The sequence below is a fragment of the Phaenicophaeus curvirostris genome, chromosome 2 (assembly GCF_032191515.1).
Source record: "Phaenicophaeus curvirostris isolate KB17595 chromosome 2, BPBGC_Pcur_1.0, whole genome shotgun sequence".
In the NCBI taxonomy this organism is placed as follows: domain Eukaryota; kingdom Metazoa; phylum Chordata; class Aves; order Cuculiformes; family Cuculidae; genus Phaenicophaeus; species Phaenicophaeus curvirostris.
This window is the reverse complement of record NC_091393.1, coordinates 87,300,249-87,317,025: the sequence shown is the minus strand read 5'-3', so window position 1 is coordinate 87,317,025 and position 16,777 is coordinate 87,300,249. Positions and strand designations below refer to the sequence as shown.

The following is a 16,777-nucleotide window of genomic DNA, read 5'->3' as shown; positions in this document are numbered from 1 at the left end:
AAAAAGTTTCTGCCATTTCATTTTGGTATAATTTACTTTTCAAATAAACTTAAATCTTTTTCCTTATATATCACCCACTTACGAACTACACTTTCTGAAATAACAAGCACTACAATCAACACACAAAAAAAATCTACAAACATCCAGCTATCAGGGATGAGAAATATATAGGAGAAGTTTATGTGTCAACAGTCCTGTAACAAGTATGAGCTAACACTGTTCAGAACTACGAGAGCCAAGACAGTACCTAATATTACAGATGGTCTGAAACCTGTGTCACTGCCAACAGGTTCCACTATGAACTGTAATTTTTAAACTTGCCACAATACAGGGACAGATAAAACTGAGGCTATGGCTTTGCTTCCATGGAGAAAATTGAAACATATGGAATAACATCTTGAAAAAATAGTTATCTGAAGCAAAAAGTAATTTTATTTTGGAATAATTACTCCAGTGGAATTATTTCACACGGGTAGCTTTTCAAAGCAAGATCTGTGGTACAATAAATTCAGAATAATTATTTTCTATCACAGAGACGTCCTAGTAAGCAGTCCCATAGATAGTATTAAAAAGTGTACAGTACTAATGGAAGACAAAGTAGAATTCAGATTGACTAGCAATAGAGTAAAACTAAGTCAGATATCTACCCATGTTTTCCCATATCAACTTATGCAGTTTTACATCCAATTTTCCTTCTTTGAAAAGAAAACAAGTCAACCCTTTTTTTGCACTCCAACTAACCGTATTAAGAAGAAAAACAGTTAACACACCCAGTCTTGCACATTAACGGATTGAATTCTACCAGTTTAAGCAAACTAACCATTGGCTTTTGAACTGTTTGAAAGGCCAAACTTAAAAGACTGACTGTAAGCCAACAGAACAGAAAATGTCACAGAAGTGTTCATTTAAAATGGGCAGATTGCTGTCATGTCATCTCCCCTCCCGCCCTCTTTTATCAATTGCAATATTATTTAAAGAAGTCACTAAGGAAACATTTGAAAAGGATCTCCATAGATTAGAGAAGAATCTTTATGTTGTTTCATATGCTTTTGTGAATCTGCAAGAATCGACCAAAACACAAGCAGAGTCGAAGAAACTGTAATTCAGGAGAAGAACCAACTACGTTCCTTGAAAACCTAATTTTTCATAATACTGATACACAAATAAAAAATAAAACATAAAATTTCCTCTTTAAATGCATTCTGCTGTGCTGTTAATTACCATTACCTAAGAAGGTAAATGAAAATATGACACCCTTATGTTCATTATGTCCTTAAGAGTTCATCAGCATCTGCTGAATGCTTCAGTATGACGCATACCACACATTCAAAAAACATCCATACAGCTAGACTTATGTTTTCAAATAACAGCCCATGGGCTAAAACAAAATGAAGCATTCCTCTGGATCAGTCTGTAGTAAATGTCTTGTGCTGCTTAATAGGAGATGCAGATTCAGATCCACGACTCCAACCCTACTCCAGCTCGGCCCAGTATGACATTGCTTTACCATTCCTTCTCTAGCTTCTGGCCTATGACTTATAAATTGCTAAGAATCTTGATCTAGGTGTTGCTGGCTGTGCCCCACTGACATTCTTAAGAACGTATACAGAAATTTCTCAATTCTTGCTCTATTACATGCGACCATAAATCAAATGCCCTCTCAGATTCCAACACTTCGCCCCAAAATCCTAATGCTAACTCTCTCACAAAAACACCAAATGCTTGATGAAAAGCACCAGTACCTTCCCATAATAAATGATTTAACTTGCAGCTGTCATAAGAGAAGCCACTCTATGTATTTGCTATAAGTGCATTTCGGACCTTGCTCTAACAGATAAAATAAAACTTGGGATCTTTACCCAGGCACTGAGATTCCTATCATGACTTTTATATGGCAATTCACAAAATCATAATGTAATAAAGTCCTTCCAAACATGAAGGTAAGCACAATGTCTGATAATTGTTTCACTTTGGATTAAATTTAAAAACTATTTATTAAGGAAAATTTCTAGAAAAAAACCTTCCCCACTAACTGGAGAAGATTTCTGGAGAAGATGCACACTGGCAGATGTGCAGAAGTTCTTGTAAGGAATGTGATGCTCCCCTCAAAGCTGCTTAAACTTGATTTTATTTCAGGCCTGCAACTAAATTTTTTTGTAAATAGATTTAGGCTGTCAATTTCCAGGCATGCTGTGCCATCAGCATGTAGAGACTGCTGTGACAAACGTGGAGGCTGCAGCAGCAAATTTTATTATAAACTGGTAATTGAATTGAACAGGTTTACATTTGAATAGATTTACTGCAGCATGATCTCTGACATGCTGCATGGGCTTGAAATCCTTGTCTGTACATAAAGAAACATTTAAGATACAGTAGGAATTATTTCAGCTCAGAGTAAGCCCATGCTATTCAATAAATTTACACCCACCCTACACATGAAAGGAATAAGTATATCTTTCTTCATTCCAAGCAAAAAGGATGTGGTCAAAGCCAAACATCATCTCCAGACCTTCCCATAGGTAAAAACACCACTACCCGTCTCCAAAACTACCCTCTAACAAGAACAAAAGAAAAAAAAAATCTCTATTCCAAGTACAGTCCTAAAAACGTACAATGAATCAATATGGTTTCGAAACTAAAAGTGGCCAATAAAGTAGGAAAGAAAACAGAACACCCTTTCGGGTTATCCTGTTGGGTGGCAGATAAGGAATACCTGAAAAGCTAACTTTCCCCTAGATGAAAAGACTTAATAATAAAAAATTAGTAGAAATCTTAATGTGATTGGAAAGAAAAAAATTGCACAATAAGAGTGGAAGAACTATGATGTGCCCAGGAGTGGGCCTAACAAATGAACTTTCTTTTCAAAGGAATTGCTTATTTTGTCATTGTAGAACCTCCAGAAAAAGATATGTACTTTTTAGGTAGGTTAATTCTGATTAAGGAAACTTGTGGGATTGATTTGCACCCATGGACAATGATCATTCATACAAAGAAATCTAATTCATAATGTGCATCTGAATTGTCTAACTAATTTATCTTAGTTACCAAAAATCATATGCACAAACATAGTAACTCTGTGCACAACTTTTGTAACTGAGTTAATTACTCATTTGTAGAAGAGTCACTCATTTCCTCATGCAGTCCCTGAAGCTGCACAGAGACATGATTTCTGAATATACATGTTAATGGTTGTGCAATGGTTCCCTCAAAGTTTAAAAGAAAATGTCTAAAGCAATTGAACTGTACATACTCTTGGTAACACTGTTTTGTTTCCAAAGAAGTTGCTCAATGTATATTAGTTTACAAGTGATACCGGGTCTTAACTTACTGAAAAAAAAGGTAAGAGCACAGTCCCTTTCAAAAGGCACCACACTCAGACATTCCTTTCTTTCTATAGTTTATCTAAGCATCACAATTTAACTTTTAAGTAGCTGTTTCCAATGGTCAGTTATATGAGGATTTTGGCAAGTAAAGAACCCTCCCACTGCCACTGGAAGAGAGGGTCAAATCCCGCCATTCTTACTGAAGCAAAATCCCCATTGAATCTGACAGGAGTTTTGCTCAAGTAAGACTAAGGACAGCAGGATTTGGCTCACAGGATCATAGCATCTGCCAAAGCAGTTGCACAGAACAAGGTTTATTCTTAGTAAGTATAATCCAATAAGAATATGTCTGTAGGTGCGCGATAGGCCTAATTTGTCCATCATCTCTCCACTGGTCTATGTTGCTCTTGGATTTTACCCTGATAATCATGTACTTAAACCTGTTTTAAATTGCCATCAAATGATTTGCAAAAAGTCAGCCATTATTAAAGCCAACTTTTTGAGCACTGACAAAGCAAAATTCCATGGGACTTTTTTTAAAGTGGTTGTTTAACACAAAGTAGTCTCCACTGGAGACAATATTCAGAAAACATTACAATTGATTTTATTTTAAAAAGTTATCTAGCTCAGAAGTCCCAGACAGCTTCTGTTACTCTTTCTCAGTGTAAAAAGGCACTACAATAATTATGTGTACAATACATGCATATACAAGTATATTTTTCCATATACATTAACAGCAATAGAAGTGCATAGCAGGCTACCAAGATTTAAAGAATTGCCACTTTCTGTAACTTAGATGAATAAGGTTCCAGATGGGACAGCACTGTTTCTTGGAAACATTTTCTAATATTTACCTGTTATTAAATATCTTGAAAATGTAACTGATGAATTAAAACACTCAACATATACTTACAGTGAGGGGTAGGTGGCTCTCACAGACTTAAAAAAAAAAAAAAAAGGGTGGGGTGGATTCTCCTCTTCTGTAAGCCATTATTTGCTCCAGTGTAACTAGAGGAGCTTCAGGAGACATACTCATTTAAGTGAGAAGTAAACCTTTTGCTTGTCCTGATGAAATGAAGACTGAGTACAAACAGGGGAAAGAAGGTACAGTGTGTGTTTCTGCCAGAAAGAAATCTTTGAGAACTCATGATATCAAAGTGTCAAGGAAAATGAGAAGATATGTTCTGATGATTATTATATTAGTTATCCACTGAAGGAGACTGAGTGCCAGAGTACATTTTGCTGTACTATATACAGACAGAAAAATTCTAGAGAAGAACAACTTCATGTAGATACACAATTCCATCTCTTAGAAACAGACTCTCAGCAAGAGCAAGACAACATGAAAATTGCCTTTACAATAACTGATTACAACACTCACCGATCTCTTTTCTTTCCCGACTGCCCTACAATTGTTGCATGCATTTGCAGAGAGATGTATACCGACTTACCTTCTTTCAGCATGCCAACTTTTAGACACTTCATGAAGCGGCAAGCTTGGCACGACTTGCGTCTACGCTTTGTGATTTCACATTCATTTGTTGCTGGGCAGCTGTATTCTATGTTACCTGTAAAACAGAGGACAGGAAAAGAGAGGTATTCAGAATCCCTGACTAACTAAGACAATGGGTATATGAAGTACTCATACAATTGCTGTCGTGTTTGATTTTGGACTAGATTATCAATAGTAAACAGTGCTATAGAAAGGAAACACCTTTCAAGTAAAAATGAAAAGCTGAATTAAAAGACAAGCTTTTTTTTCTTTTTTTTTTTAAATCTAGACAGCTGCATAAAAAAAATACAAAATCACAATTAATGTGAGTATGTGTCTGGCTCCATACAAAGTTGCTAGTAAAATCTTTTACATGGGTTATTCCTGCTGATAGGAGAAGGAAATTCCGTCATTTAATGTCTGTACCAATACACACACTTAGGCTTCTAGCCTGAGCACTCTTCGTTTCCTTTTTCCTCCATCAATTTTATCAGTCTTTCTTAGTCTAGAACACGAAAAGAAGACTGTTGAGCTTTACTGCAAAATCAACTCTAACAGGTACTACAGAGTTCCACCCTTCTTCCCCAACAGCATGCACAGCATATCAGGCAGGGCTCACCAGCATTGCTATGACCACATCTAGCACAACCTACAGCTGCTGAGTCAGATCTCTCAGCCAGGACCATCTCCCGTTCCCTCTACAACTTAGACAGAGTTCTTGTACTGAGAGGCATCAGGAAGAGGAGCATTCCTACCAAGTTGTCAGAACAACAAAAACCGGGAGTCACGATCACCTTTGCCCCTCCCAACTCTCCTTAAGGACTAGAATAAGCTAAATCCTTAAATGTAAGCCACTCTTGGGCAAAGCACTGTTTCAAGGTGTCTTTTTTGTTACTGCTTAGTACATATTATTTACCCTCAAAAATAACAAAAAAAATCCTGAAAATTAATGTGTAAAATACATATGAGTAATTTTCTTCACAACTTTGAGTATCCAAGTTCAAGTGCGAGAACATCTCATCTTCTACCTTAGTACCACTGCACTTTTGATTAAACAGCTTAGATCAGTTTATTAATCTGCCCAGCCATGCATCCTACTGCCCACGACTAGATTCAGTATGACAGACTTTGCAGCAGTCAGAAATTTTGCCAGGAAACTGACTTTTAAATAAACTATCTTCCCCATCAGCCTGTCACATCTTGCTTTAGAGGTATTTCTTTATTTTCTAACCCTTTCCCCCTGTGATTAAGTGCATTAGTATCTTAATGAAAATGCATTCTGTTTATTGCCCTCTTGGGAAGCAAGAGGTCATCACACCAAATGCATAAATTGTCATCAGAGACAGTCCGAGCATAATTGCAATTTTGCTGCTCCATGTTTGCTGCACTCTGGGTCCGTCAAAGTCCCCTGAAACATGCACAGGTTCTAATAATTAGCATAGAGTCTGCCTGGGACCACAGCATTGATGAAATATTTCAGAGTTAATCACACTTTGTAAACACTGATTTATATTGACTACCTTTCTCCAGACTGATGTCTCCTCATTAAATATCACATTAGTGGATTGCAGGATTGCACAAAGACTCAAATGCTGAGCAACTGCTAATTCAACAGGAAGCAATACTTAAACCACTTACAGCTATTGAAAATTGGTTAACTATTTATGATAAAGGAGGTCTGCATGGTGCAATGTATGTTCTGCCAATACTACCAGTGTACTTTGCACAATCTTTTCAGGCCTTTGGGGGCTTTCTTCCTCCCAAACGTTGCTGCACGACTGACTTAGCAATGCTGATGAGTAAAACAGATCCTCAGTATGACTGAACACTAATGGTTCTTGTTGACAAAAATCAAACTTCAGTTTAGTCCTCTTCCCCTTCCTTAAGTCCTGAGAAGAAAGCTATTTAATAAGCTGTAGGATACAGTGGGGGAATTTCAGCACAACAGTTCTTACAAAACTTCTTTCTGATACACACTAGCGAAGTCAGGGAATAACACTTCTGGAAGGAAAGGATGGTAAGGGCAAGCTTAAGAAAAGATTCACGTTATCCTCTCACACTCTAAAGAAGCATTCTTAGTGAGGTACAACCATCACACAGGTAGACCTTCAAAGCCTTTCACAAATTGTATCTAATTAATTTCAACATATTATAGTAATAAATGTATTACCATCCCTACTTAAAAAAAAAAGAAACAGTGAATCAGAAATGCTTTGCACAGGATAAAAGCAGTCTTTGCACAAGGTCAGAAACAATCTTGATCAAAAACAAGATTGATATTACAATACAGAACTTCAAGTAACAAAGCTCTGCACCGAGGCAATCAAAGTGCTCCCACTATAGCCAGAACCCTTGTGTAAAGGCACAAATGATAAAGGTACAGATGTTAACACCAAAAAGTAGTATCCAAACCCAGAAAAATAAGCAAGATGGCTTATTTCCCTACTTAGATACTTTTAATCAATATGCTGACATTTTACTTTTGTGCAAAATTCTGCGAAACATGGCAAGGGTCTTAGTGCAGCATATTACACACAGATAACATAACTTATTTTCCTTGCAAATTCTTGCCACTCAGGGGACTCTAAAAGGAGCTGTTACTCTAGTCACTTAGATTTCAGTACTTGAGCTTAGAGGGAGAATCCTCTGCTACCAGTTTAGGCTGCTTTACTTTAATGAATTATACGTCACAGCAGATGTTCAATCTTAATTTTAGACGTTAGAAAATAAATTTGGGAGACGTAGGAAAGAGTTCCTCCAATGAACTCAGTAGAGTTACAGTAGCTGGATTTATTGCTGCAGCAAAAATCCACATCTTGCCAACAGCCACAGCTGGTTCCCCTAAAGTGTTTCAGCATTTTAGAATATAGCTAGGCCATATTAAGAGTTAAGGAAACTAACATTTTGTCACCACTTCACATACAAATGCAGTATTTTATCAAATATTTCCATGGATATACTCAATGTTTGTCAGTGAATTTTTCATAAAAAAAAGAACAACCAAACAACTGACTGAATTTTGCAATGGATACATACCTAAATATACATCGTACTCAAAATGTGTTTTACCTGGCATTTAAAGTATTAGTTTATATATTTTTGGTAAAAACCTAAGTTTATTGCACATTTCAGGTCATTAGAGCTCTAATAATATCTTATTTACTGGTATACACTAAAATCATGGAATCAAATTATTTTGAGACACGTTTGGGAATGTGTACAATTTCATAGGTACACTACAACCATTCAAGATGCTCAGACCTGCATTTTATGAATCTTCAATAGGAAGATTCAGAAAGGAGCTCTACCATTCAATTGTCTACCGCATGATGCTAGAGGCTGAAACTGAGCAGCTACTAAGAGTTTAGGTTGAGTTTGCCCAGTCCTGTCAGCTGTTGGGAGAGGTAGCTGTGTTATATGATGAACAAAATCAACATGGCAGCTCCAAGTCTTTAAACTGAGCTGACAGCAATGATCGAGCAATTTATAATATTTCCTGGCTGGTTTTCAGAAAGGACTGGGCTCTGATTACTTATTTCAGAGTCTTTTGTACAATTAGTTTACAGGCAATATAATTTTCTCACTTACTCCTTAATAGAATCGTGCAGCTAGCTGGCTGATAGAATAACAGCATATATGTAAAACTCCTGCCTGAAGTGCCAGGGGATAATTTGTATATTCCTTTCAGTAGTATAATGGACTTTTACAGTTTGGCAGTTAAAGGGCTGAGTATTGTAAATTAGTATGACGTTTGAAAATAAAAATATATGTCAAATCTTCACTCCCCAAACACATTGCTCTGTGCTATAATACAATGGGATTTCTGCCAGCCTGACTTCCTTTTCTCCCCTCATGCAGTGAGGAATATTTTAAAACAGTTCTTTTTTTCTACTAATTTGTTAAATTTTATTATCTCAGCCAAAAAATGAGAAAATACTGTAATGCACTGTGCCTATCAAGAGCAACTGACTCACTAAAAATACGATCCCATTTCATCTTGAGATAGCAGGTGATATTATAAAACTGAAGATGTAAAAGGAGTTTAATGAGTTATTGGAATACGCTCAGAAAATCTTTGGACAAGTAAAAGACATAAGGAAGACTGAGATATGGGGTGAAAATGTTTTTGGAAAGAGTAGTCACGAGACACTTAAAGCAGGAGGAATGCTAAAGTTATCACTTACAAAAGCAGGAGGAGACTTTTACTGTGTGGGGATAAAGCAAAGAAAAAAGACAAAAAATAAGCAAAGCAACAGAGGGCAATTAATTATTCCTTCAATGTAATGATTTTATGTCATAATCGGCTCATGAAACTATTTCAGCATTTTTTTATTTATATCAAATAATGCCCCATTTTTCTCCCAAGCTTTCTCTTTGAGCTTCTGTAAACTATTATCTTTTTTCAAAAACTTGTTTTCAAGTACAAGTGCTCTCAGTACCCTTAATAAAGGCTACTGCATCACTGGATTCAAGTGTTTCTGTAGTAAGGTTTACCCCAGGTACCACCTTCATGCTCTGTTTTCCTGACTGACAAGGCCCAAAGGAATACATCTGCTTGTCTATGGACTGGCATGCATGAAAGGTAGCCAGGATTACAGTCATAGTCTTCTGGGAATTAATAAAAGAGAAGCCTCAGAAAGACGCAGAAGAATTGAAGCCAACACAGAGAATGAATCGTGGTATGTTAGGTCACACCTTGATATGTAATCTGACCAGAACAGAAAAGAATAGCTCCCGAGAAACTGAGGAGAAGTTGGCGCTGTTGGAAATAAAGAGTAACAGGCTAACTCAGGACAAGAAGGATAAAGTCCCAGATGGACTTAAAAATCCATTTGATGTTTACAGGTCTTAGCAAAGCTGAACTGAAGAAAGCAAAAATATTTTCTCTGAGGTTAAAGTTACAGTTCTTTCAGACTGCTTCCTACTTTGCAGTCAGAATTCAATTGAATTTAAGTAGGAGCAGATATTTTCAAAAGTAAAAGTACTCTTATCGATCAGTCTTCAGAAATGGGGTTAGGTTGCAATGACGATGGATTTGAACCTAACTGAATCCAGTTTTGCCTGACAAATCCTTAGACAGATTCACCTGATACTGTAGATAGCTCTGAACTATAAACCTATGATTCCTGCTATATGTCATCTGGAGCTGATTAAGCCTAAAGTTGACTGTATTCACAATTTTTTATTTCAGAAACAATATTGCACAGAGTTACAGAACATTTCAAAATCTGGTTCCTAAACATCCAAGGTATTCTTTTAAGATGACAGTACCATGTATGAAGTACATGATGTGATTACATCTGTTGCCTGTGTTGTCTTCCTGTTACAATAAAAAAAACAGGAGAAGCAGCTAGCTTTTAAATAACTTCACAGTGTAAGGTGGCACTTGACAGATGGACTCAGTCAGCTTAGAGGTATATTTAAAATGAAATCACTATGTTCAATTGCTCAAAATGAGCCAGTGTACTATGTTACTGAGCTATGATATACTTCAAAATTCTATAATTGATTTTTTATTTCTTTTTCTTTTATTCCCAGAAAGCAATGTGAATGGAGATTTAGAACAGAAATGTAAAGTTATGTTGGTTGGTACGACTGCATGGCATTTTCACATTAGCCTCTAAATTTAGGTAGATGGATTTCCAGTATCATTAAAGTCACAGTAATTTTCATTATGAGCTGTATTTAAGGGGGTGTTGAATGACACTTGTAAGGGCCCAACTACCGTTGATTCCCACTGAAATCAACTTCTTGCTCTTCATTTCTGTTGAAGACTATTTAGGTCATCTCAAGAGAGAATCGATGCTTTAAAGACACAAACAGAGCAGATGCCTGTTGCCTAGAAGCCACTTAAGGGTTGCCCAAATCAAAGACCTAACATCTACATTTTGTCCGTACTGGTATTTTATCTAGCTTGATTTTGATACATCCTACAAAGGCAGCATTGAAAACTGTCATTGTTTGTTTATGGGCACACAGAACACCTCAATCTATAAAGCTGCAACAAAAAATTACTTTCATAGCAGTAAAAACAAGTCATTAAAAAGTTACAGAAACATTTAAAAAGTCACCTGCTAGCTGAGACTTCACATGTCTCCAGATTCAGACTGGACAGGGCTTTGTAAGTGAGGTGGAAGCTTCCAGAGATGCTTATAACAAGTAGAGATCCAGTTGGATCAATGCTATCATACTCATTATAATGGCATCGATACACACACTGTACCAATACGATTTGTAAACCACATCACTTTCTTAGTATTTCTGATGGGCTTGAAATAGCCACACACACATCAGGATGCTCATTCTTATTCCTTAATAATCTAAATGCAGCATATAATTTACAATGCTGTAAGAAAAGCAGAGATAATAAAGCAGATAGAACCATCTTGTATCCTTTTAAACTTCCCCCTCATTCTCAGATTTCAGCATGTTTACATTTTATTGTCCCATCTTGTTAGGCTGTCATAGTTACACAATGAAATTATGACAGGATTAAAAGAACTAAAAAATACTTGCTTACTAGTTCAGTTGGTCCATAGGCACAGAGAAATCAGGGAAAAGGGAAGATATCTATCATTGCTTGCTTAAAATATTCTTTGAAAGAAATGCTGATGCACAGACTTCCACTTACATAAAGAAGGTGAATGATTTAATCAGGTAATGATGGATTCAGATGACATTTAGCATTAGGTTCACTGGAGGGTTGCCATCTTTGCACCAGAGCCAAGGTCCACAGACTACTGCACCAAGATGCAAGCCTCCATCCTACCTTTCTATAAAAAAAACTATAATCTTAGCTACCAGTAAAGATATTGAAAAGTCATCAAATCTTATTTAATTTGCTTTCATTATCTCCAACAAAAAGATGTGCAGTATTATAGGAGTCAGCTTTGAGAGATACAAATTAACCTTTGGAAGCCACTTCAGTCATGTGCAACTTCGAATCAAACTTTCTGTTGCCATTTTAAATGTCGCTTTATCTGAACTTACATAGCTAGTTCTAACTTCCTTGATTAAAAATATATATATTTTTTACGGTAAAATGTTTGCACATTTACAGACCAAGTTGGCTCAGTAATAGGTAAAACCCTCTAAAAAGGGTTGAAAAATCTTACCGCTAAAGAGATTAAAATAAACTTTAAATAACCAAAATAGATGAACAAAGTCCAAAGCTGTTTAATCTAGCTCCTATTTTGTGTAGGCTCTGAAGACCACAGCAACTGTGCTGCTGTAAAACAGTAGAGCTGAAAGCTCTTAGGTTATTATATAAAATGAGACAGCAGACTTGGTCCAATTCCCGTAATGACCAAAAAGATAAAAGTATTCCCAGGATGGAATATTTCTTGTTTGTGTTAGGAGACACGGACAAGCAACAACTCCCCGGGATAAAGCTCTTAAAGGAGACAGTGAAGGTAAAATTCTAGCACTGCCCAAGGAAACAATAAGTAAGTTCTGATGCTTTTACAACATGCCTTAACAGGAAGGCAACATATGAGTACCTAGGCTTTTCAACACTGCCTTTTCATGCTGCTTTAGAGAGCCCAAATATGACAGTCCCGAAGATTTGGAAGGAGGAAGAAAGTTGTCTATGTGCAGACCATTATTTTACAGAGATGAATGTTAATAAAACAAAATAGTAAACTGTCTCTGAATCTCCAAGTCCTGTCAACCTTCTGCTGAAAGCAAGAATACCACATCAATCTACTTGCAGAGAAATGCTTAAGCTATGGGCACAGAATAATTACATATTATTAATGCAAAGTGTGTACTTACTAGTCTTTATGATAACTGAGCAAATAAAAATTACGAAAAATGTATTTACACTAAATATTCACTACAAAATATCTAGTAAGTACAAGACCTCTGTACTGAACACAAGACTGCACCCAGCTGACAACTGAAAATTGGGTTTTTTTCTCTCTCTCTTTTAATGAAAGCTTGGAGTTTCATGAGAATACAGTGCACAGCAAAAACTGTGGAGAGACCCTAAAAATCAATGGACCTGTAACTATTTATAGAAGTTGCTATTTTCTGCTATCCCTGATGTTAAGCCAATTTTGGGGAGATTTGGCTGTGTGTGTGTGTCTGTGCGACATCTGCAACCAGCCATCATGTAAATTATCCCAGAAGCAAACTGAGAGCTGCAGCTGAGCTGAGAACTAGGCTGAGCAGACAGAACATCCAGTTCTCCCAACCCTTATATGTCACAAAAGGGGGCAGAATGTCATTAGATTCTACTACACAACTTAAGACGACACTGATTTTATAGACCTGGTGGTTTTTTTGTGGGTTTGAGTTTTTGTAGCCAGGTAACATCTTGCTTCTATTATTGATTTTTAGGATAACCCATGCATTTTTTACCACAGCCAGAAATATTATTTCTGTGTTACATTAAAAATAAAAATTAAAAACCCACAAAATTACCCGTCCTTCTGATTCAAGACAGGGTTCATTTAATTTCTTTACTTTTAAGAAAATTAGAAAGGATTGCAAGAGGCAGAAAGAAGAGGAGCAGAAATCCATCAGCCAGGAACAGAGAGTTTTAAGACTAAATTGTAGTAATCTGAAAATGGAATGATAATCTCCATTCCCCTAAAAAAAGGTGCATACTCTACATTTGAGTGAATTCACCTCATATAAGGGGCTACTAGGTATCCTGTGATGCACTTCCCTTCTGTCTTATATAAGATGCTGGTGGTGTACAGATACTGTGCTAGCTCTCTGAACAGCCGGCTGTGGCCTTCACCTTCTGAGATTTCAAAAGACTCCTTTGAAATGGAAAGAATGGAAAGACTCCCATTGACTTAGTGGAAAGGACATAAAGCCTGACATGAACACAAGATGTGCTTCAAAATCTGACTTTTATCAGCTCAGTCTTCTTCTCACTGAAGTCAGGGTAGTTTTGCTCATGACTTCAACAGGAGTAGCATTTAGGTTCTACAAGTCTGAACTAATTTAGTAACTGATGAATGAGAAACAAGAAAGGCTTAGGAAGTCAAACATTTTTTCACTGAAAATATAATTAAGTACTTATCACAATTAAATTATTAGCTTTTAAAATAAGCAACTCTGAGCCAAGAAATGTTATCCTTACATATGCACAGTTACACTATTTGACACTTCAGGTTTACTATTCTGTATTTATATATTTCCTGTTTTTTTCTGTTTTCTTGTTTTCTTCTTTGCAGTTATGCATTAATCAACTAATTTTAAAATGAATGAGATAAAGAATGTGATACAAACCAGGGATTTAAATGGTATATGGAAGAACAACTTCTAGGAACATCTGGACTAAATTATATCATTTAGGGGAAAAAAAAAAAACTCGAGAGAATTATTCTTCGTGCAAGCTTCAAGGTAGTATTTGTCCATTCAAAACATGAAGAGGACTTTTTTATATACTTCTTCACACTTAGCACAATCCATGGTTCGATTCACCAACAGAAGTAGGTTCCATTATTTTTTATGGTATCTGAAAACTCCTACCATTACTGAAGATGCTGCCACTATATTATGATAGTAACATACTTTACTATTCTTAGTTTCTTCATTATTGCTTTTCCATTCGATGCTTGGTTTTGCCTTACTGCCTTTTTTTTTTTTGTCTTCACAGCGCTGTCACCTGCTGATGTAGCTAGTGCTCTAACCATACCGAGACTTTTGGCACAGCTACCAGTTCTAACTTGAGCTGCATGGCCAAGTCCAGGTTGCTAATCTGGAGAATGACGTCCCTGTCTTGTGCTTCCATGCCCAGAAATTTGCTGTCTGTGGTGCAGTATAAAATTGCAAGACTACCTATTACTGCCAGAAGTCAACACCTTAATCAGTTAATTTTTCTCTGGCAATTTTTCATGCTCAAAATACAACTAAAATAATCGTGCATCCATTCAGTTCTGTAGGACAGCTATTACATAGCAATTAAATATCACTTACAATAAAAGAGTTGCTAGCTGAAGTTAGTGCTTCAATTTTAGCAACCAGAACTTACAAACTGCTTCAGTGGAAACATTTTTTGAACTTTTCTGAAAATGTTCTTGAAGGTCAAGTGAAATCACCTACCTATTTTGTGTGTCTGTTTATCAAAACAAAGACCTGAAATGAACATACTGTTTCTGTACATGCACTCATTTTACATACGAACCCAGGCCACTAGGAATCTTCACAGGTATGCATGCTTACTGGTAGCAAACATTGTAACACTCAGCTCCATTAGAAAAACTGAAGCCTAATGTTTCTTTCTGGTGGCTATATGACCATCATAAAATGGGTACTTCATGCTTATAGGAGGTCCAAATACCCACGGAGTAAATGGACGAGAGGAGAATAAAATGACCATTGCCTCAGCAACATATAAATTAAAACAACATTCATTGTTTTTCCTTCTTATTATTATATGGAAGTACTATATTTAATAAATCTTGACCAAATGTTTCAAACATTGGGTTATGTGAATTACAAACTGAAACTAACTTTACATTCCTTATCCCAACTCACCTTAATGAGAGAAAAGTATACCACTAGATTGCATTGTCTTTCCTGAGAATCATAGGTGCTCAAAGTCTATGAAAATCAAGTAGGTTTTATTAAGGAGCTTAAATTCGGACTTAGCAACCTAATTTTAGTCTCTGAAGTTTGAATTTTATTTAATATGACACTATACTTCTGTGCAGGCCAAGCTTGGCCTCATGTTCTTTAAATAAAGTAACTTCAATTTTACTTGAAAGGATGATATCTAAATCAAAGTAGAATGTTATTTTATGTCCACTGGTTCTGAACTAGAACAAGTGGTCATGCAAATTACCCCATTCATACTAATTTATGCCAAAATACGTTGTGCATCTGTAACAGATATCAAGAGCAGATTAGTACCAAGTACTAGGCAGAGACCAAAAGCTGCCTCCTTTGGAGGTGATACAGATATTTGTTGAACCAATGTATATTGTATGCGTGAAAGAAAGTACACAATGCACTATGCCACAGCATTTTGTTCCAATTTTAAATGCATTGATGCTTTAACAAAAATAAACTGGATTTCTGTAACAATTTACGTATGGTAGTGTAACTAGGAGCAAAACCCAAGCATGACCCCTGTGGGCCAGCCACAAGGTGCATTCATCAAAACACATCCATGACAACTTTCAAAAAATAATCAGTTTTCTTTGCAACAATCATTTCTAGGAATTAATGAGAAATTCAAACAGAAAATAAATACGAACACGCATCAGATGGCTCCAGTGTTTTTCTACTTTTTATAATCAAAATACACATGGCAGTGGGCTTAACATGACATAGAACTCTCAAAGAATCTCAAAGGGGCTTTTCATGAGTAACATCTCTAGGACCAAAGACTACAATGAATGAAAAGGTACAGTCTAAAATCCCATGAGGACTTAGTCAAGGATTGTACCATTTCACTTTCAGTTAAAAAAAAAAAAAATAATTTTAAAGAATAACCAACCTTGAATTGTCCTCTTGAAGAAAGCCTTACAGGCCTCGCAGGAAGCCACACCATAGTGGTACCCTGATGCAATGTCACCACACACCAAACACAGTCTTTTGGGCATCGAGTTCAGCATATATTCACACTTGGTTTGTGAATCTTCAGCGATGGTACTGGAGCAGTCATCATACCGTTTCCTGACTGGCCCATTGCCCCCAAGCCCTGTAGCCGAAGGGTAGAGGGGAGGTGAGTCCAGCCCGTTCTGATGTCCATTCATGGTGGAACTGTAGCTCCCGCTGGCGTCTGAGGAGCCACCAGGGCTGTGGTGGTTGATGCTGTCCGTCAGGGAGGCAGGGCTTGACGGTTCCGTCTTGATATACGACGAACAGCTAGAATCAATGTGTCGATCTTTGCTTGACATTCTGCAGAGAAGCCTGTAGTGAGGAGAGAGAGAAAGAAGAATCTGTGTATTAAAGACAGTGCTCTTTAAGGCTGCTCTGGAAGGGTTATGGACTGCACATC

At 36.7% G+C, this 16,777-nt stretch overlaps 1 protein-coding gene across 14 annotated transcripts in view; it reads right to left on the bottom strand.

Moving 5' to 3' along the window:
- Positions 1–16,777, bottom strand: part of ESRRG (estrogen related receptor gamma) — a 402,243-nt gene that overhangs the window by 111,706 nt on the left and 273,760 nt on the right. For all 14 annotated transcript variants that reach the window (XM_069852777.1, XM_069852783.1, XM_069852780.1 and 11 more), the window contains 2 exons: positions 16,274–16,689; positions 4,775–4,891 (listed from right to left, as the gene is read on the bottom strand). In XM_069852777.1, coding sequence (XP_069708878.1) covers positions 4,775–4,891; positions 16,274–16,689 — 533 coding nt within the window. The remainder of the gene's footprint in view (positions 1–4,774; positions 4,892–16,273; positions 16,690–16,777) is intronic.